This window comes from Habropoda laboriosa, unplaced genomic scaffold (genome assembly GCF_001263275.1).
Source record: "Habropoda laboriosa isolate 0110345459 unplaced genomic scaffold, ASM126327v1 scaffold207, whole genome shotgun sequence".
Classification (NCBI taxonomy): Eukaryota; Metazoa; Arthropoda; class Insecta; order Hymenoptera; family Apidae; genus Habropoda; species Habropoda laboriosa.
This window is the reverse complement of record NW_017100397.1, coordinates 1,495,903-1,516,786: the sequence shown is the minus strand read 5'-3', so window position 1 is coordinate 1,516,786 and position 20,884 is coordinate 1,495,903. Positions and strand designations below refer to the sequence as shown.

Here is a 20,884-nt window from a genome sequence, read left to right as displayed (position 1 = left end):
ATGGCATCGAACTAATTTAGTCGTTGTGTGTGTATAACACACAGAACCCAACTTGTAATTTATTTGACCCGTAATTGGTGAGCATGAAAACATGAAGAATTTACGTGACAGACGTCGTACTGTAATAATGTGATTGCAAACTCATTGAAACTTTATTCATTGAGGAAATTAAAGGGGTAATGACAATCGTGAAAATGTGGTATCATAACACAAAATTCGTGTGATGTCAGATAGGTATGTGAAAAATAGCACTAATTTAAATACAGCCTTAACCTTACATTTTGCATTTGAAAATGTCATACATTTTTTTCAGATATCATTACGAAAAGATTTATAAAAATAACATTGTAAAACTGATATTAGCTAATTTTTAACAATGTCGAGTATGCTTGTACAGCAGTTTGTTCAGAGACTTAAATCTAGAAATGAAGAGCTACGTAATAAAGCAGCCAGAGATCTGTGTCTCTATGTTAAGACAGAACTACGAGAAGCATCACAAGAGGAAATTACAGCTTTTATGGATGAATTTAATCACCACATTTTTGAAATGGTATCTGGGTCTGATGTAAATGAAAAAAAGGGAGGAATATTAGCCATAGTTTGCCTTATTGGAGCTGATGTAGGAAACATTAATACAAGAACTATAAGATTTGCTAATTATTTGAGGAATTTATTACCCTCTAGTGATGTGGGTGTTATGGAATTAGCTGCTAAAACAGTTGGTAAACTAGCATTAGTTTCTGGTACTTATACAGCAGAATATGTAGAATTTGAAGTAAAGCGTGCCTTTGAGTGGCTTGGTGGAGACAGACACGAAGGTAAAAGACATGCTGCTGTTCTCGTTTTAAGAGAACTTGCCGTTTCTATGCCAACATATTTTTTTCAACAAGTGACACCATTTTTTGAACTTATATTTAATGCAATACGTGATCCAAAACCTGTGATAAGGGAAGGTGCTGTTGAAGCATTACGGGCTGCTTTAGTTGTTACTGCACAGAGAGAAACAGCGAAACAAATGCATAAGTCACAATGGTACAAGCAGTGCTATGATGAAATAGTGGCAGGATTCGAGGAAGTGTATACTAGAGAAAGGGGAGTGAATAGAGATGATAGAATACATGGCTCTTTATTAATATTAAATGAGTTGCTTAGATGTAGTAACATTCAATGGGAGAGAAATTACGAGGCTCTAATGGAACGACTGAATTGCTCCACTCAACAAAACGAAAACGACATACTGTCTTTGATGCCACGATTAAAAACAACGATAGTGTCCAAATGGACTAGCTCCTCTCAAAATTCTTCTAACTCTCAACAAACGTTATACCCGGCGCATGAATCTGCAGTGTGTCGTTGCTTAATGCAAGAAAGACTGGACGATATCTACAACGACGTAATGAATCAAAGAATATCCAGAAATCCACATATTCAACACACTCTTATGATGTTATTACCTAGACTTGCAGCATTCAACAAAGAAAAGTTTACAAAAGATCACTTGAGAGAATCACTGGCATATCTTTTAATGACTTTACGTAGCAGAGAGAAAGATAGATATGCTGCGTTCACAACGATTGGATTTATAGCAGTTGCGGTAGAAGATTCCATAAATCCTTATCTCTCAAAAATCATGGAGGTGATCAAAAGTTTGTTACCCTCCAAAGAAACATCTACCAAGAAACGTGGAGCTTCCCTGGAACCCGCGGTATTTGTTTGTATTACTTTACTCGGACACGCGGTGAAACAAGTTATAGCCGCTGATGTGAGGGATCTACTAGAATCTATGCTGCAAACTGGATTAAGTCCTATTCTCACGACATCCCTTAGAGAACTAGCTCACAGTGTTCCATCACTGAAGCCTGATATTTCTCAGGGACTTCTGCGAATGATGTCTCAGGTTTTAATGCAAAAGCCTTTAAGACATCCTGGTGCACCATGGACTGCGACTAGTCCTATTTTTGCCCCTCCAACCGAGGTAGATATTCCATCTACGGTTCTAGCATTGAAGACTCTTGGAACGTTCAATTTCGACGGTAATCCACTGTTGCAATTCGTAAGGCGGTGTGCAGATCATTTCCTTACATCTGAACAAGCAGAGGTTCGATTAGAGGCTGTGAGAACGTGTTCAAGACTGTTGCGATTAGCGTTAAATCAACCTGGCCCTACAGTGACCAATACCGTCTCCACTGTTCTTGGAAAACTGTTGGTCGTAGGCATAACAGACACAGATCCAGATGTGAGACTCTGGGTCTTAGCTTCTTTAGACGATTCTTTTGACATTCATCTGGCACAAGCAGAAAATCTTTCGGCATTGTTTATCGCGATGAACGACGAAATGTTTGAAATAAGAGAATTAGCGATTCGTACGATTGGACGATTGAGTACGATGAATCCAGCTTATGTGATGCCTTCTCTTCGCAAAACCCTTATACAATTTTTAACAGAGCTAGAACATTCAGGAATGGGACGTAACAAGGAGCAAGCAGCACGAATGCTGGATCACCTGGTCGTCAGTGCACCCAGACTTATACGTCCGTATATGGAACCGATTTTAAAAGTTCTAGTTCCAAAGTTAAAGGAGCCTGAATCAAATCCTGGTGTAATTTTAGCCATACTAAGAGCCATTGGTGATTTGGCTGAGGTCAATGGTGCTGAAATGCAACAATGGATGCCAGAGCTTCTCTCTATACTGCTAGAAATGCTAGTGGATGCCAGTTCTCCAGAGAAAAGGGGAGTGGCTTTGTGGGTTCTTGGCCAGCTAGTTGGTAGCACAGGTCATGTTGTGAAACCATACATGCAGTATCCTTCATTATTAGATGTATTGATAAACTTCTTGAAAACTGAGCAACAACCAATTATCAGAAGAGAGACTATAAGGGTTCTTGGTTTACTAGGTGCTTTGGATCCATATAAACATAAGATGAACCTTGGCCAGATTGATTCTCAGTTAGACACCCTAACTTCCATGGCTGATACCAAGAGTGAAACTGAGAATACACAAGACCTGACAACTAGTGAAATGTTGGTGAACATGTCCTCATCCACTCTGGAAGAATACTATCCAGCCATTGCCATTGCAACACTGATGAGGATCATTCGTGATCCAACGTTGTCCCAACACCACACTATGGTGGTTCAGGCGGTCACCTTTATATTTAAGAGTCTAGGAATCAAGTGTGTGCCATATATCTCTCAGGTGATGCCTAGTTTTTTGAACGTGGTTCGTACGGCCGACGTGAACTTTCACGAGTATCTGTTCCAACAGTTGGCCTTCTTGATCGCCATCGTGAAACAGCATATTAGAAACTACTTGGATGACATATTCAACTTGATTAAAGAATTCTGGACGGTGAATAGTCCGTTACAGAGTACGCTGATACTATTGGTAGAACACATTGCGGTTGCACTGGGCGCGGAATTCAAAATTTATCTGCCGCAGCTGATGCCACAGATACTAAGAGTTTTAACTCATGACACGAGCAAGGACAGATCAGTGACGGTAAAGCTTCTTCAGGCGCTTCAGAAGTTTGGTAATAACCTGGATAATTATCTTCATCTAGTCTTGCCACCGATCATCAAATTGTTTCACGCCACTGATTGTCCGATAACTGTGAACAAAGTGGCGCTCGAAACTGTCGATCATTTAGCAGACACATTGGACTTCACCGATTTTGCGTCAAGAATCGTACATCCTTTGGTACGAACTCTGGACCAGTGTCCAGAACTGAGGAACACGGCGATGGACACACTATGCGCTCTAGTGATACAATTAGGGAAGAAATATCAAATTTTCATAATATTAGTACAAAAAGTAATGACGAAACACAAGATTGTTAATTCACGTTACGATGTTCTGATTGATAAGATCCTTACAGAGACCACTGTTGCCGACGGTGAGGATTATCTGTTGATGAGACATCGGCACTCGAGGAATAAGAACCGTGATTTGTCCCTGACATCTTCTGACACGACCACGATCAAACGATTAAATGTGTCCGCATCGAATCTTCAAAAGGCTTGGACAGCGACAAGGAGGGTTTCGAAGGATGATTGGCTGGAGTGGTTGAGAAGCTTGTCGATTGGTTTGCTTAAGGAATCCCCATCGCCTGCACTCAGATCTTGTTGGGCCCTCGCGCAGACCTACTCTCAATTGCCGAGAGACTTATTCAATGCAGCGTTCGTCTCCTGTTGGACTGAACTAGATGACACATACAAGGCAGAATTAATACAGACTCTGCAGCAGGCGTTGATGGTTCCAGATCTTCCAGAGATAACGCAAACAATTCTGAACTTGGCAGAGTTCATGGAACATTGCGACAAGGGTCCATTGCCTCTAGACAACAAGATATTGGGCGAGAGGGCGATGCACTGTAGAGCATACGCAAAAGCGTTGCATTACAAGGAGGACGAATTCCATAAGAGCAGGAACAGCAACGTTTTCGAGTCTCTAATCTCCATCAATAATAAGCTTCAGCAAAAAGAGGCTGCTGAGGGTCTGTTAGAGTACGTTATGAATCAGAATAATCAACAAGATTTGAAGGTGCAGGTTCGATGGTATGAAAAACTGCACAACTGGGACAAGGCGTTACAATTGTACAGAGAGAGACTGGAAAGTGATCCTGCTGATGTGGAGTCCACTCTAGGCGAAATGCGTTGCCTGGAGGCCCTTGGAGAATGGGGACAGTTGCACGATGTAGCTACCAAGCAATGGTCCCATCAGAGCAACGAGACCAAGCAAAGAATGGCTAGAATGGCAGCGGCTGCGGCGTGGGGTTTAAGTCAATGGGAAAGTATGGAGCGATATGTCTCATTGATACCCAAAGACACTCAGGATGGTGCCTTTTACAGAGCTGTATTGGCGATCCACGATGAACAGTATAACGTCGCTCATCAGCTCATAGACAGTGCCAGGGATTTATTGGATACAGAGTTGACCGCTATGGCTGGCGAGAGTTACCAGAGAGCTTACAATGCCATGGTTGAAGTTCAGAAATTGGCAGAGCTGGAGGAGGTGATACAGTTCAAACTGGTCCCAGAAAGGAGGTCCACGATTAAATCTATGTGGTGGGAGAGGCTCCAAGGAGGGCAGAGAATAGTGGAGGATTGGCAGAAGATCATACAGGTCCATACGCTAGTAGTCTCGCCTCAGGATGATATGTACACGTGGTTAAAGTATGCTAGTCTTTGTAGAAAAAGCGGCAGCCTGATGTTATGTCACAAAACGTTAGTCATGTTGTTAGGTACGGATCCCTCGTTGACTCCAGACCAATCGCTGCCGGCTACTCATCCTCAGGTGACTTTTGCTTATTGCAAACATATGTGGGTCGCGAATAAACGGGAAGAAGCATATAGCCAGCTGCAAAGATTCGTGCAAACGTCTCTGCAACCGACGACTATGTCCGTGGTGAATCAAGAAGACGAAAAGCAACAAGAGGCGAGAAAAAGATTACTTGCTAGGTGTTACTTGAAGCTTGGAGAATGGCTAGAGGCTTTGCAAGGCATTAATGAGCATTCTATACCCGCTGTGCTATCCTATTACGCTGCAGCTACGGAACACGATCCAACTTGGTATAAAGCGTGGCACGCATTTGCATATACCAACTTCGAAACGGTTCTATTTTATAAGCATCAACAAGGTGATTCTTCCAATGCAGAAAGTACTCCAGGGAATGGAACTCGCGGTAATTTGTCTAGCTCACAATATATATCGCAATTCACTGTACCAGCTGTGGAAGGATTCTTCAGATCTATTAATCTTTCTCACGGTAACTCTTTGCAAGATACGCTCCGTTTATTGACCCTATGGTTCGACTATGGCCAATGGCCCGAGGTGTATGAGGCTATCGTGGAAGGTATTCGACTGATAGAGATCAACACTTGGTTGCAAGTAATCCCTCAGCTCATAGCGAGGATAGACACGCCCAGAGCTTTGGTTGGACGATGCATACATCATCTCCTGATAGACATTGGGAAAACGCATCCCCAAGCCTTAGTATATCCACTGACCGTGGCATCTAAGAGTGCCAGTCATGCCAGGAAGACTGCAGCGAACAAAATCTTGAAGAGCATGTGTGAGCACAGTCCAACTTTAGTGCAACAAGCAATAATGGCCAGTGATGAGTTGATCAGAGTTGCCATTCTCTGGCATGAATTGTGGCACGAAGGACTGGAAGAGGCCAGTAGATTATACTTTGGCGAAAGAAACGTTCGTGGAATGTTTGATACATTGGAACCTCTGCATGCAATGTTGGAGAGAGGACCACAAACTTTGAAAGAGACATCTTTCAATCAGGCTTACGGTAGAGACTTAATGGAAGCACAGGAATGGTGTCGTAGGTACAAAGCATCCCGTAACGTCAGGGACTTGAATCAGGCTTGGGATTTGTATTATCATGTATTCAGAAGAATATCCCGACAATTACCGCAACTAACTAGTTTAGAGCTTCAGTATGTCAGTCCTAAGTTGCTTCTGTGTAGGGATTTGGAACTGGCTGTACCAGGAAGCTATAGTCCTGGACAGCCCATAGTTAGAATAGCTAGTATACATAGCTCCATGCAAGTGATTACAAGTAAACAGCGACCGCGAAAATTGTGTATCAAAGGTAGGTTATCTTCGAAAGTTTAATCGATATAATATAATACCATGCTGAATTCTTTTACAATAATTAAATTGTAATTTTTAGGCAGTAATGGTAAGGATTATATGTTCCTCTTGAAAGGGCACGAAGATCTCAGACAGGATGAACGAGTGATGCAATTATTTGGTCTAGTCAATACCCTTCTATTACACGATCCAGATACCTTTAGAAGAAATCTCACTATTCAAGTGAGTATATGCTATAAAGAATGAAAGATTCGTAATATCATTCTAGATATCTTAATTAATTATATTTTACTTTCAGAGGTATGCTGTAATTCCTTTGTCTACAAATAGTGGTCTGATTGGTTGGGTACCACATTGTGATACGTTACATACGCTAATCAGAGATTACAGAGAGAAGAAAAAAATATTATTAAATATAGAACATAAGATAATGTTAAGGGTAAGTAGATATAATATTTATACACATGTTAGTACTTTATTTTGTTAGTATATGATGTAATTACAATTTTATTATACAGATGGCTCCAGGCTATGATCACCTTATGCTCATGCAAAAAGTGGAAGTTTTCGAGCATGCTCTCGAACATACGCACGGCGACGATCTATCGCGACTTCTTTGGTTGAAATCGCCGTCGAGCGAGGTATGGTTTGATCGTAGAACAAATTACACGCGTTCCCTTGCCGTGATGTCCATGGTGGGGTATATTCTCGGACTTGGTGATCGACACCCATCAAATTTGATGTTGGATCGTTTAAGTGGTAAAATATTGCACATCGATTTCGGGGATTGTTTCGAGGTGGCCATGACACGAGAGAAATTCCCCGAGAAAATACCATTCCGTTTAACACGAATGTTAATAAATGCAATGGAAGTTACGGGGATCGAGGGCACGTACAGAAGGACTTGCGAGTCAGTGATGTCTGTGTTACATCGTAATAAGGATAGCTTAATGGCGGTGTTAGAAGCGTTCGTCTACGACCCCCTGTTGAATTGGCGATTAATGGATAATGCCGCGTTAAAAGGTAAAAGATCTGATGCTCAGGGGATGAGTGCCAGTAGTAATCAAGAACATAGCGATGCTTTGGATTCTCTTACCGCCACGTTACCAAAGAAAGGAGTACCATGTAGCGTTGAAAACGGAGGTAAGCTTTGTTATCTTGATGAGATACGGTTTCTGTTTTATCTGTTATAAGACAGAAAAACTACTATAAATAAAATCTGTAACTGTAGTAATGTAATGAGTAATGAACAAAAATAAAAATGAACTTACTTTGATTTATCATATAGGTGATACTAATCAACCAGAGGCGCTGAGCAAAAAAGCTCTTGCTATCATAACAAGAGTAAGAGATAAGTTAACCGGACGCGATTTCTCTCACGAAGAAACACTAAGTATTCAACGCCAAGTTGATCTTTTAATTCAGCAGGCTACCAATAATGAGAATTTATGTCAATGTTACATTGGATGGTATTTCTTTATCACTCTTATTATTCATTGTTCTATAATACAAATAAGTTACTAAAGTTATAGTTATTGGTCATAGTCACATACTCACTAATGAAATTATAATTTGATTACAGGTGTCCCTTCTGGTAAACGTAAATTTTCATAGATGAGGACTTGAATGTGTATCATATGCAATCACGTTCCTGTTTTTTGCATTTTTATTATTAAGGAATAATTATACATAATACCACACCATTAAAGCATATTGTACATATATAAGCATATTATTACATTGATTGTATATAATACTCATGTTATTCCCGCTTATAAAGTACAATGTACATTAGAACACACTTTAGAAATCACATGGTAATCAATTACATTTTTTTATGTAAACAAAAAAAGAAAAACTACTCAGGAACAAGACTACAGTAACAATATTTTTTTCTTAAAGATTGTTTTTGTATTTATTGAAACTTGTATAGAAACTCGCATTTCAATTGTTACAATTGCACCACTCGTACAGCAACATTATTACAGTTCAATTTATATAACATGAGATAATATTAATTGCACACTTTTACCATATAGGACAAAATAATGTCTTAGCAAAATCACAGATAAATAAAAAGAACCAATGAACAGAAAGGAATACTAGATAAATATTGCCAATAAAGAAGAAATACTAATAAAAATTTAATGCAATTTTTCTACATTTCCTAAGCCAAAGGCACGAGGTAATAAGCTGCTTTCTGTAGTTCTTAATACAGTTTTCATCTCAGGCCCTGTTAAATAAATTGTTATATCACCAAATTCTGCTATAGCTTGTCTGCAAAAGCCACATGGAGTAGTAAAATTATTTTCTTGGTCGCCTATCACTGTTAAGGCTTTAAAGTTTCTTCTCCCTTCTGACACTGCTTTGACAATAGCTGTCCTTTCAGCACATGTGGAGACAGGGTAAGATGCATTCTCTACATTGCATCCAGTGAAAATGGTCCCATCATTGCAAAGTATTGCAGCTCCAACTTTAAATTTACTATATGGTGAATAAGAGTACTCACGTACTGCTACACCCTTCTTTATGAGAGTCTGAATAACTGGTTCTGTTAACAATTTTTATTTCGAAAATTTACATTAGAACAATAACAGAAATAAGAATAGAGCAATAACAATTTATACATTGAATGGGTACATATGTTACACATGTTACAGTTCACGCAACAATATCTTACAATTTGTAAAAATAAATTTAATTTAATATAATTACACATAAATTATTCATTAAAAATAGTATTGGTAACAATTTTTTTATTATAGTAAACTATACGTAAATGTAATATAGTATATTACTACAATATAGTTCTGAGATAACGTTGAAAGTAACTAACTTCACAATATCAAGCAGATAAATGATAACGATAATTTGTACATTCAGTTATGCATAAATATTATAACGTTATGTTTACCTAGGGCAGTGAAATCAATAATTTCTTCAGTATTCATTTTAAGCACTAATTGCAGTTGTATTGTAATGCCACGATTATGTACTGTGCGTTCACGAGATGTTGGCTAGTCAGTGTTTACGTTCTCACTCTGTTCCACCCAGTGATGCCAGAATCGTGGGCCGTGGGCGAAAGCAGTTACAAGGTGTATAACAGTGATGCCAGAATCGTGGGCCGTGGGCGAAAGCAGTTACCCCCACTATGACCTACCAGCCAGAATCGTGGGCCGTGGGCGAAAGCAGTTACCCCCACTATGACCTACCACCGTCTCCCACTATACCGTCCTCGTGCTCTCACACAAGTGTAGCGGTAGCTCTGTCCGTGTGCGAAGCCTGTTCGGCTCTTTCCGCCAATTATCTACGTCACCACGTGACGCTCGAGCAACCTGAGCGCATGAGTAAGAATTAGGAGATTCCCTTTGAATCTCGGTGAGACGTAGTGTTTCGAGTAATACTGATTAACTTTTGTTTGAAAAATTTGTTCATCAGTTTCGCGGAAATACCGGCAAAATCATAGCGGCCGTTTCGCATACAGGGGTTTGAGAAACAAATATCATAACTTTGTATACATTCAAAATTTCTCTTTTATTTTTGTTTTGTAATTTTCATTTGGTAATTAAATAACAATATAAGTAATAAAAAAATTAAATAACACGTACAATAGTAGGATAGAACGCTAGAATACTGAACGCGTCAATAATGATTTTGAAAATTTTCTTCATTTTGAGAAAATTTGAGCAGTTAAATTTGACATTAATATGAAGATTTATATGTTCAAAATTAATTTACAAAAAATCACAGAGGTATTACTCGGTACTTTTTTTAAAAGTCTCGTTAAATTTGATAAAAATTTTACATAAAAAATTAGAAAAATTTAGTACTATTGTATTAAAATTCTGTGTCAGCTTCAAAGGTATTCAGGTACTAAACACAACCTATAAAAATCAAATCAAAATCACAAATGGTCTGTGAATGGCACATATGTATTTGAAAAATACACTGATTTTAATGGAGCAAATTTCACGTTTTAATTTTAACGACAAATGGACGTATTCAGTCAAAATTATAGGTAATATTACAAACTATGGTTTGTTATTAACGTCTTAAAGTGAAAAAAATTTTTAGATTTTACACTTTGAATTTCTGAGTTTTATCCATTGGTCGAAACACTGTGCGTCGGTGTTACATTTTATTTTTAATTATTTTGTAATTTCATTTTGTAACTTTTCAGTGAAATAAAAAATTGGAGAAATATTGATGTGCAAAGCACATATCAAGGAGACTACATACCTGACCCCCCAGGATTTTAATGATATTTACAGGGATGAATGTAGAAGTGGAAAAATGGCATTCTATAAAATATTTCATTTCAATGCGCACCTGTTTTTACAATTTGTATCATCCCGCTAGTTGTCATAATTAATACAATAAATATATGATTAATATATGTATACTTATATATATTGTGTATTGTTTATACATACGTATATTGTGTAAATATTTATCGTAGGCAAAATTTATGTATTAAGTCTACATGTACAAATACCATATCTTTTGTAAAAATATATTTTATTTGAAGTTTTAAAATTAATAATTTATATAAATAAATTGCAGATGTCATAAAGGGACCCTGACTCTACAATAGTCCTGTTAGGTTCCTTGCTGGTGGTCAATTGGAGAGACATTACTGTATATAGAATTGAATCAATCTGATTATATATTCTCGAATAGGACAGTCTTCTACACGTTAATTGTTCGTAAGCAACATTGCCTTTGATCAATTAACAGAGAGTAAGAAACGATTTTTGAACTCTGCCGAGTACCTCGGGTACTCTGCCGAGTACCTAGGGCCGAACTAAAAGAAATCGCGAGCCGTATCCGGGGGTTTCCCATGCAGAAGTATGTACTTATGTATGTGTGTACGCCGTATGCCATAGAACGACCGCCGACTGTGCGTTTGTTTTAATTCTGGAGTTTCAACAAAAATAGAAATACGAAACTCGGTATGGAATATAACATATGAGCCACTCAGAAACCAAAGTAATTAACTCCATGAAATATTTATTAAATTTTTTTTACTATAAAGACTTAAGAACCAAGCATGTGCTTTGATATTACAATTGGATGAATATCAAAAAATGGAGTTGATCATTTTGGCTTCTGAGTGATTTATTACTACTATTTATGTTAGACCCTAGGGTTTTTCACGAAGAAAATGAAATTATTATCATAGATAAGAGCCAACTGGCCTGTGCCACGTGAACAACCAAAGATTAGAAACAATTTTATCTATACGACAATGCTATTATTAATTTAATATAGCATCTTATAAGGCATAAAAAGCCGTTAAATTTTTACTATAAAATTTTTTTTATATCTACTATAGTTTTAAAGGTATACAGGGAAGTAGGGTAACACTTATCTTTATTCAAGGGCTGTTTTCACCCCGAAGAACTAAAAAAGGGCAAAAAAAAAATTGCCCGATACTTCTCTTGAGACTCCTTACAAACCTGCAAAGTTTCAAAACAATCGGAATTTTCGGGTTACCGAAGTTCTCTTGTAAGTAGAAACGCACATGGATGTTTTATATTTAGTTGTATGTAGCACCTACTATTTTTTTTTGGTTTTTTTCTTGTTTTAACACACTAGGTCAATTTACCCGCTTCCACCAAGACTCTATTTAAACAAATGATGCAATCTAAATCCAAAACATGTCCTGCTAAGCTGAAAAGCTTTGCACTCACTTTAAACTTTTATTCACGAACACATAATTATGTTAGATATACACTTCATAATATCCTACCTCATCTTTAAACCTTGCAAAAGTGGCATGCATCAGTTGCATGTGAACCAGATTTTCGTACTTGTGTCTGTGCTTTGATAATTGATGAAATGACAATTCATAAGAAAATAGAGTGGGATGGCCAAAAATTTGTGGGGTATGTTTTAAGAATGTTTCAGCAGCATGTAATTTTACAAGTTAATTATGAAAATATATACAAAATGATTTCTTGCTAAATGAGTTTTTCAACAAGTGATACATATGTTGCAGTTATGTGGATGTCTGCAAACAAGCTAAAAGTATTATTTCACCAGAAGCAAAAGAGATAATTGTATTTTTAGTTAACTGTGTAAATGACCGATGGAAAGTACCAGTAGACTATTTTTTAATCGATGGGCTATCAGGTAGTTAGAAATGTAACTTAGTACACATGTGTTTGAAATTACTTCATGAAGTTAAAGATAAAGTTTGCAGCTTAACTTTCAATGGCGCTGCAACAAATATGGCAATGGCAATGTGTCTTACAGTTCAATTATCTTCCACTTGTTTAATACCGTGTTTTCCACATGCACGTACAAGGGAATCTATTCATTTATTTTTAGATCCACCACATATGCTGAAACTTATTTGAAATACTTTGGGAACTTGCAAAGTTTTATATGATGATAATAATAATGCAATTAAGTGGGAACATTTTGTACACTTCGTAGACGTACAAGCAAAAGAAGGTTTGCATTTAAGAACTAAAATAACAAAGTGGCACATTAACTGGTTTAAAAAAAAATGAAAGTAAAGCTAGCTGCTCAAACTTTTAGTTTGAGTGTTGTAAAAGCCTTGCAATATTTAAGAGAAACCAACCATTCTCCAAATTTTGAGGATTGTCAACCAACATAACAATTCATTATTTTCATGAACAATGTTTTTGATATATTGAACAGCAGAAATCTGTTAGCCAAGGTTTTAAAGCTGGCTTACAACTGTACAATGAAGATATTGTATTCAACAAAATCAATGAAGTGATGAAATACATCATGTCTTTAACATACAAGCTACACAGAGAACCACTGCACTTGGGTCCAAAGAAAACTGGTTTTGTAGGATTTATTATCAGTTTATGATCACTTATGCAGATACTCAATCAATATGTTGACAGCCAAATTGATGACAAATTACAATACTTACTAGCGTACAAACTTTTGCAAGATCACCTTGAAGTTTTTTTCAGTGCCATCAGAAGTATGGGAAGACACAACAATAATCCTACTGTAAAACTTTTTTACGCTGCTTATAAAAAATTATTAATCCATACTGGCGTTATCAGCTCTTTACAAGCTAATTGCATTGAACAAATCCCAAAAATTATTTCAGCAGTAAGTATTTCAAAATGAAACAAGATGAAAACTACTGATAATCTCCTAACAAAAACCTTTGAAAATGATGCAACTTTTCATGAAAATAATGATGACCATAGTTATCATGTTACAAGTGCAAGTTATTCCAGAGATCTATCATTGTACATATCAGATATTGTTGAATATATTGTTGATTTTATAGTCCGGAGAATAAAAAATACTGTACAGTGTGAAATATGTTTAAAAGCAATACAGTCGGACAAGTTGTTTGGCAATTTTATAAATATAAAAAATTATAACACTGTAAAGCAAGCTCTAAGGTTACCATAGACTGATGTTACACACATTTGTAAAATTGCTGAATCAGAGATACAACTTAAACAAAAAATAGAACAACTGTTGCAAACGAAAATATTACACAAGTTAAAATGTAAAAATTATGAACAATGTTCGTCCATCAGTATTTAGCAAATATCACAAACATATGTACATATAACAATATAAAATCGAATCACATTATATATTTAATCAAAATTATAAGTTTTCATTATTGCAATGTGTGATTGTATTATAAAGGAAATAATTTATTAATAAATCATAATAGAATAAGAAGTAAACTTACCGAAACTGTTTTATTTTATAATCAATAATTTGAATAAATAATTTTTCTAAAATAAAATATATATTTCAGACTTGACAATGATTAAATTGTATTTCCGTAAATATTGATAGATTGCTTTGAAAATAAAAACTGTCATTATTACTTTGTCCAGATGTAACGTCATGTACAGTTACTCCCACTCGTATTCGTACACCATACGGACATTTAGCATAAATAAAAAAAAAACACTTTCCTTAGGCATATTTTTTATTAATTTTAGCAGAATTCATTATTAATAACTATCTTACATCTATTTACAAAGTAGTTTTATTTTTTATTACTTAGAAATACAATAAATAGAAAAAGAATGTCACTATCCATAAAAACCATCTTTCAGCCGTATGCGTACATAAGGGAAAAAACATATTTCGACTAGTAAAAGTAATAAAATTAGATAAATTAATACTTTGTATATTAATACTTAATATATTTGGTATAGATTGAACTAATTTATTTGTAATGTCACCACTTATATTTTTCCATTCCAGGATTAATTTTTCTTTGAGTTGGTCCACATTACTTATTTCATATTTTCGTATTCTAGTTTTTAATGCTCATAAATTTTCTATTAGATTTATATCTGGGCTTTGTGGAGGTGTTTCCATTCCTTTGGGGCAGTTGTATAGTAGTTACTCTCGAGTTATAGGAGCTTTATGCTTGGGATCATTATCTTGGTAAAAAATAAAATCATTAGGAATTCCTAAACTATTGGCACTGACCTTTAAATTTCCTTTTAAAATATTTATACATTTATACTTATCCAGGATTCCATCAATAATGTGCAGATTTCCAACTCCGGCTACGGAAAAACACCCCCACACCATAATATGCCCACCCTCGTGTTTCACTGTAGGCTGGAGATTTGATTTTTCAAGGCTGGTATTTCGTTTACGCCATACAATTTGTCAATCATCAAATTGAAAAACATTAAATTTAGACTCATCGCGAAAAATTACATGTTTCCAAGTTTTATACGTCCATTTTATGTATTCATTTGCAAATTATAAACGATTTCGTTTATTTGATTCATTAATGTATGGCAATTCTTCCATTGTATCCATATTTTCTTATAACACGACGAATTTTTTCGTTACTAACTTTTTTCCCTATTTGATTTTCTAACTTTGATACAATTTTTAGGGCACTAATTTTAGGATTTACCTTTATTTCTTTTAAAATTCTTCGTTCGTCGCGATCTGTTAGTGACTTTCTATTAAGATTTTGAAATTTATTTTCTACTCTATTTTCAATTTTATACCTCTTTATAATATACTGAATAGTAGACCGGCTTCTTTTAACAATATCACTAATTTGTTGTAACCTTTTTCCATTTTCATGATAACTTACAATCAGTTTTCTTAACTCAATTGATGTTCCTTTACCTTTTCTACCCATTTTGCATGTTAATATACTGAATGCTATTGATTACTATTTTGTTTAAACAAAAGAATAACTGCCGATTGTCTTTTATTTCGTGCACAATCCACGAGAAATCCCCGATATAGTATTAGGTTGTAACATATATTCGTCCCGTTTTCTTTACTTGACAACGTAACATCACTTTTCTAACCTGTTTCCAACTTTACGCAGGCAAGTGTCATATGTCATTAGAGAGGTTAGATTGTACTGTTAATTTTAGCAAAAGATTTTTGTAATCGGTGAGCCCCCGTGCTTTTTGTGAAGCTTTAAATATGCTGAGAATAAAGAACATTTTCGGGACATAATGCTCTTTTACTTCCGAAGAGGCAAAAATGCGTCCGAAACGTGTAAAAAAATTTGTACAGTATATGGAGCCAATGCAGTGGATGACTCCACATGCCGGAAGAGATTTCGAAAATTTAAGGAAGGAAATTTTTATATTTATCGACATAAGTGGTGACAAACCGTCTGACACGAGGTGCATCATTAAGATAAGATAAAAATAAAATTACTTTGTAAATATATGTAAGATAATATAATAATGAATTCTGCTGAACATAAATAAAAAATATCCCTAAGAAAAGTGTTTTTTTTTTACTTATGCTAAATGTCCGTATGGTGTACGAATACGAGTGGGAGTAACTGTAGATGATTTTATCATTGCGTAGGTAGTTATCTGAAGCCGCGTCTATGAGTAAGTTCATACATACATTGTATATGTATATGGTCTAAGGTATAACTTTTATCTTCCGCTGTTTTCTCACACCGCGCCACTGCAGTTTTGACGTGAACCGTGAATCGTACTACGAACGAAATGTAGAGTAGTGAGTAGACACTCATCCAGTGTATTTTTTTTATCACATAACCCCGAGGTTCAGGAACCCTGGTATTATCACAGATGACGTACAAGATAGACATTGTACCACAGGCTACGTATAGAATAGACATTGCATTTTATGGGACTTTTTGTCTGGAGCTTTGGGACCGATAAGTCCTTACCATTTCCGTGTCGCTACCAACGTTATCGATTCAATACAGAATAAGATTACAACACTAGTAGTGGTTGAACTTGGAATTACAAATAAGAAAGTAACATAATTGTTTATTAGTAGATGATTCAACATATGCGCCTGTTCTACTGCTGTCAAAAGATCGTGAACAGTTCTACTCAAGTAATCCAATGTCTGTGTGTATCTTTATATGCAAATTTAATAAAAGAGGATATTTTACATCTGTTGACTTTACCATCTTTAATGGTTGGATTGCACGTAATTCTTAAACTCAGCGCTTTATATTGTAGAGGGCATAACAAAAACTCTGATTTTTTACACGGTCAGTATGTATTTCAGAACGTTGGACACAAAAATACATTAGGTGCAAGGTCTATCTTGTACCTCGTCTGTGCTAATATATTGAGTGCTACCTATCCAGATGTTACTAAACAACCGTTTTCTCTGTGTGGCCGTTGTCGTCAAGGGTTGAGAATGGGCTCGGTATATATAGAGTGACGATTTCATGCAAATAAGGCTCATTGGACGAAGCAGCCACTGAAAGTGTGGATTTTAATCTAACCTTACCTAATCAGGTAATTATTCACAATAGGGGAGGCAGCTTCGCTGACCTTGATGTTGACATATGTTGTTAAGGGCATTCTCCTGTGTAACCTCCAAAAAGTTTTAGCCGTCGTTTGTTATTTGTTAAAAAGTTATTAACGAATAACTCGTTACTACACAGCGAATTCTGTCTATGATGTGCGTTCGCGGCAGCTTATACGTCGCGTACGTGTGTGCAGATGAGTGAAAGAACAAAAGAAAGGCGGTGAAGATTAGTTTCGATGAGAGTTGGTTAGAAAAAAGCTACGGAGAGTAATAAAATAGTTAAAACTTATGTATAATCATGAACATTCTATCATGTTTTTTCATGAATTTATTCATTTAACCCACAATTATGATAATTTAATAAGTTACTTAAGTGCAAAAAAAGTGCTTCGGACCCACATTACATATAGTATTAAAAGTTTTTTATTAATATCTCGAAAATTAATGATTGGCTGAAGCTAATATTTTATATTTGAAGTCCAACCACCCTCCTCCCCCTTCCCACCAAATTTCGTTGATTTTTAAAAGAGAAATTCTTTGAATTTTTCGCTTTTGATAATAGTTAGTGTAAACTATTAGTGTAAACACAATTGCATGTAATAAGCTGTGTAAAAATGATACTTATAATAAATTTGTATATGGATAGTAAAATAAAGTTTCTAATTTATTTTCAATTACTTTAATTATAGAATAATTAGTGTTTCTTGTTAAATAACAATTTAGATGGTAGTTCATAATTATTGGAAGTATTAAGTAAATTTGTTGCATGATTTAACTTAATAAAACAGTTTAATTTATTAATTTCGCTTTGAATTATTAATTGCATGCAGTAGATTAGTTACAAATTGTTTATAATTTTTATTGAAAATTGAAAAATTAATATTCTTTTTGTGCGAATGACAAATGGAACTTTCGAGCTAACACAGGAATCGAGGAAAGGACTTGAACATCAGGAAAAATGAGGAAATGCAATTAATTATCAAAAATCAATTATTTATTGTAAGCTAACTGTACAAAATGTATTTTGCAAAAGGTTATAATACACTAGTATTGTTTTACAGCATTTTACAGTCTATTCATTTCTCCCTTCCACATCACACCTATTTACTTTTACAAAACACTCATTCTTTAAATAATATTGCATTACAAAATTAAATAAACTAAGGCCCGGTGCAGACGAACGGTTTGCGGCAGCGTCAAGCTACGTTTTAAAATAAGGATTGATTTATGTGAAGTAGTTCACACGGAACGCAAAGAAGCAAAACAAAACAATTCGAAAACGAATACATAATTAACAAAAGAATATTCTTTTGAGATTTCTCGGCGCACCGAGGGAGTTACGCGCGAGACAACGTGCGCATACAGTATATTGATTACTTCATATACAAACTACAATTAAAATCACGCGGAGCTCCTTATTCTATCTTTTTATAAGATAAAATTATGATTATAAGATACATTTAGTTTATTATAAATATGTGTATGTGTAAGAACGCTCAAGGATGAGAAGGAAGATTCGCACCAGAATCGCGGAATGTGAACCTCATGGCTGGTTCGCATGAATCGTAGAGCGTGGACGTCATACTATATTATATCTGTTGAAAATTGCTACCTGTGATATTTCCATCGCGCACACACACATACACGAGCGCCAACACATGATCTCAAATCGTACACACGTACTAATTTGCTACGAATGCAACAATCATACACGCGTAAATGACCAGCTAATGTAGACAACCAATGGGAGTGTACGAACAGATAAGAATAGCTCTTTAAACTGTTATGTTTTACGTTGTTTTTCCGCGTTTTCATGTAACCATTCATCAGAAGAATTATCATAATAGAATAATTCATTAATTATTAAAAATACATTTTAGTAATTGTCCAAATGATTCTAAAATATTTTTAATACAATTTCTCACGTTGTCTTTTAACCTAACCTTGAATTAAAAGTGAAGATTTAATTTTCAGAAGAGCACATATATGTAACAGAAGCGAAAGATTTTTAAAACTGCTTTTCAAGTGAAAAAATAAAGTGTTTTTCCAGTTGAAATTTTTAAAGATAATTATGACGATATTTGATTATGTGATCAGTCAAATGATTTACAAAAGTGTCTTCTGCTTTTCACTGGGAGATACAAGTATCAAGGCCTAATAATCGATAACATAATACGTGCAAAATAATAATATTATATGTTTAAAACTTCCTAGTTTGATACAAATCATCAAACAGTTTTAAAATCATTTTTTTAAACACTGCAAATGTCAATAATTTCTATATTATAACTATATGAACATGACGACAGCATGTAATATAAATTTTTCGGAAAATTCACAAGTTATGTTTAAATGAAACAAAATAAAATAGTGTGAAACTATTGCTAAGAACTTTAAATGAACAATTTTCTTATGTAATCGTAATTGTCCCGACATACGCATGTATTACAAGACGTTACCTGATGTGAATAATTTTTTCGAAGTAGTTACCACTATCAATACAAGAGAGCGTTCTGTCGTATGTTAGTTGCTCAGCTGTTTTGAAGAATCGACGCAGCTTGGCAGTGATTATCCGTAACGCGGCGTGGAATTGCTGCTTTCACGTCCAAACGCAAACAGATGTGGAGTGACTGTCCAAATTTTTGACATATCTCGTCGAGTATTCTCCGAACAGCGAAGACACTTGTTCTACCGATTTTTATAACACGGGCGAACGTGGAGTCACAGGTGATCGTGTCAGAGGTTAGAGGGATCAAAAGAAAAAATAAAGAAATCGCCATGAGCGAGTTAAGCCAAGAGGAAGTGAGTACCGATGCACCGTTTCCAATCGTTATTCAATAGCGACTCAGTTTTGTTGTTACTGTTGGTTTCCTTAACACTCGCATATTTTCTTTGCAATTTCATCATATGAGAGAAAAAATGACAGGAACATTTACTAAAACACGACGAAGTATAACAGGAGAAAAAAAGTCTAATTAACGAGACAATAATTACTGTAAAATAGTCGTTGTTCCACTAGTCGTATTGTGTCAAGATAATTATGTAACGATAACGAATTAAAACTGATTTTCCATTGTAATAATGTAATTTCTTAGAACAGTTCTCTTTGTTATTGGTTGCCCTAGTTATTTACTCTTTTTACAATGTAAACAAAAATTTTGTATCTCATAATTTCAAGGTATATGAAAAGATCTTGCTTTTGCCATGAAATAGAATTATTTGGAAATAAAATATTGTTCACATTTATGACAGTCTACATTTATTTTCATTGTTACTCTTTGTGTTCTTTGTCTTTCATATAAATATAGTAAGCCTTTGTTCTGATCTTATGCAGTTTTAATTATTATATCACCTTTCCTTATGTTATTTCATACAGTACTTGAAATATGCAAAATTATAGTATGTTCTTCACAGATTTTTAAAGGACTTTTGTAAAAAAAATAAGAAAAACTAAAAATTGATGTCACATGTTCAAATTATAGGTGAGAAGGAGACGTATGGCTCGTTTGGCAGGCTTAG

At 35.3% G+C, this 20,884-nt stretch overlaps 3 protein-coding genes across 3 annotated transcripts in view; 2 read left to right on the top strand and 1 right to left on the bottom strand.

Annotated features, from left to right (window-relative positions):
• The first annotated feature begins 376 nt into the window (after window positions 1–376).
• On the top strand, window positions 377–8,299 carry LOC108575266 (serine/threonine-protein kinase mTOR). The gene is made up of 6 exons (XM_017938018.1): window positions 377–6,602; window positions 6,684–6,826; window positions 6,903–7,043; window positions 7,123–7,747; window positions 7,893–8,073; window positions 8,187–8,299. The coding sequence occupies exons 1-6, from the start codon at window positions 377–379 to the stop codon at window positions 8,200–8,202; spliced, it is 7,332 nt and encodes a 2,443-aa protein (XP_017793507.1). The 3' UTR covers window positions 8,203–8,299.
• Window positions 8,300–8,748: 449 nt separating this feature from the next.
• On the bottom strand, window positions 8,749–9,740 carry LOC108575123 (cytidine deaminase-like). The gene is made up of 2 exons (XM_017937841.1): window positions 9,519–9,740; window positions 8,749–9,155 (listed from the first exon to the last, which is right to left on the bottom strand). Exons 1-2 carry the CDS (start codon window positions 9,553–9,555, stop codon window positions 8,749–8,751), a joined length of 444 nt encoding a protein of 147 aa, XP_017793330.1. The 5' UTR covers window positions 9,556–9,740.
• Window positions 9,741–19,917: 10,177 nt separating this feature from the next.
• The window catches only part of LOC108575149 (ubiquitin conjugation factor E4 B), a 5,371-nt gene continuing 4,404 nt past the window's right edge, over window positions 19,918–20,884 (top strand). Inside the window, exons 1-2 of the mRNA XM_017937874.1 lie at window positions 19,918–20,167; window positions 20,848–20,878. Coding sequence (XP_017793363.1) covers window positions 20,144–20,167; window positions 20,848–20,878 — 55 coding nt within the window. The 5' untranslated portion in view covers window positions 19,918–20,143. The remainder of the gene's footprint in view (window positions 20,168–20,847; window positions 20,879–20,884) is intronic.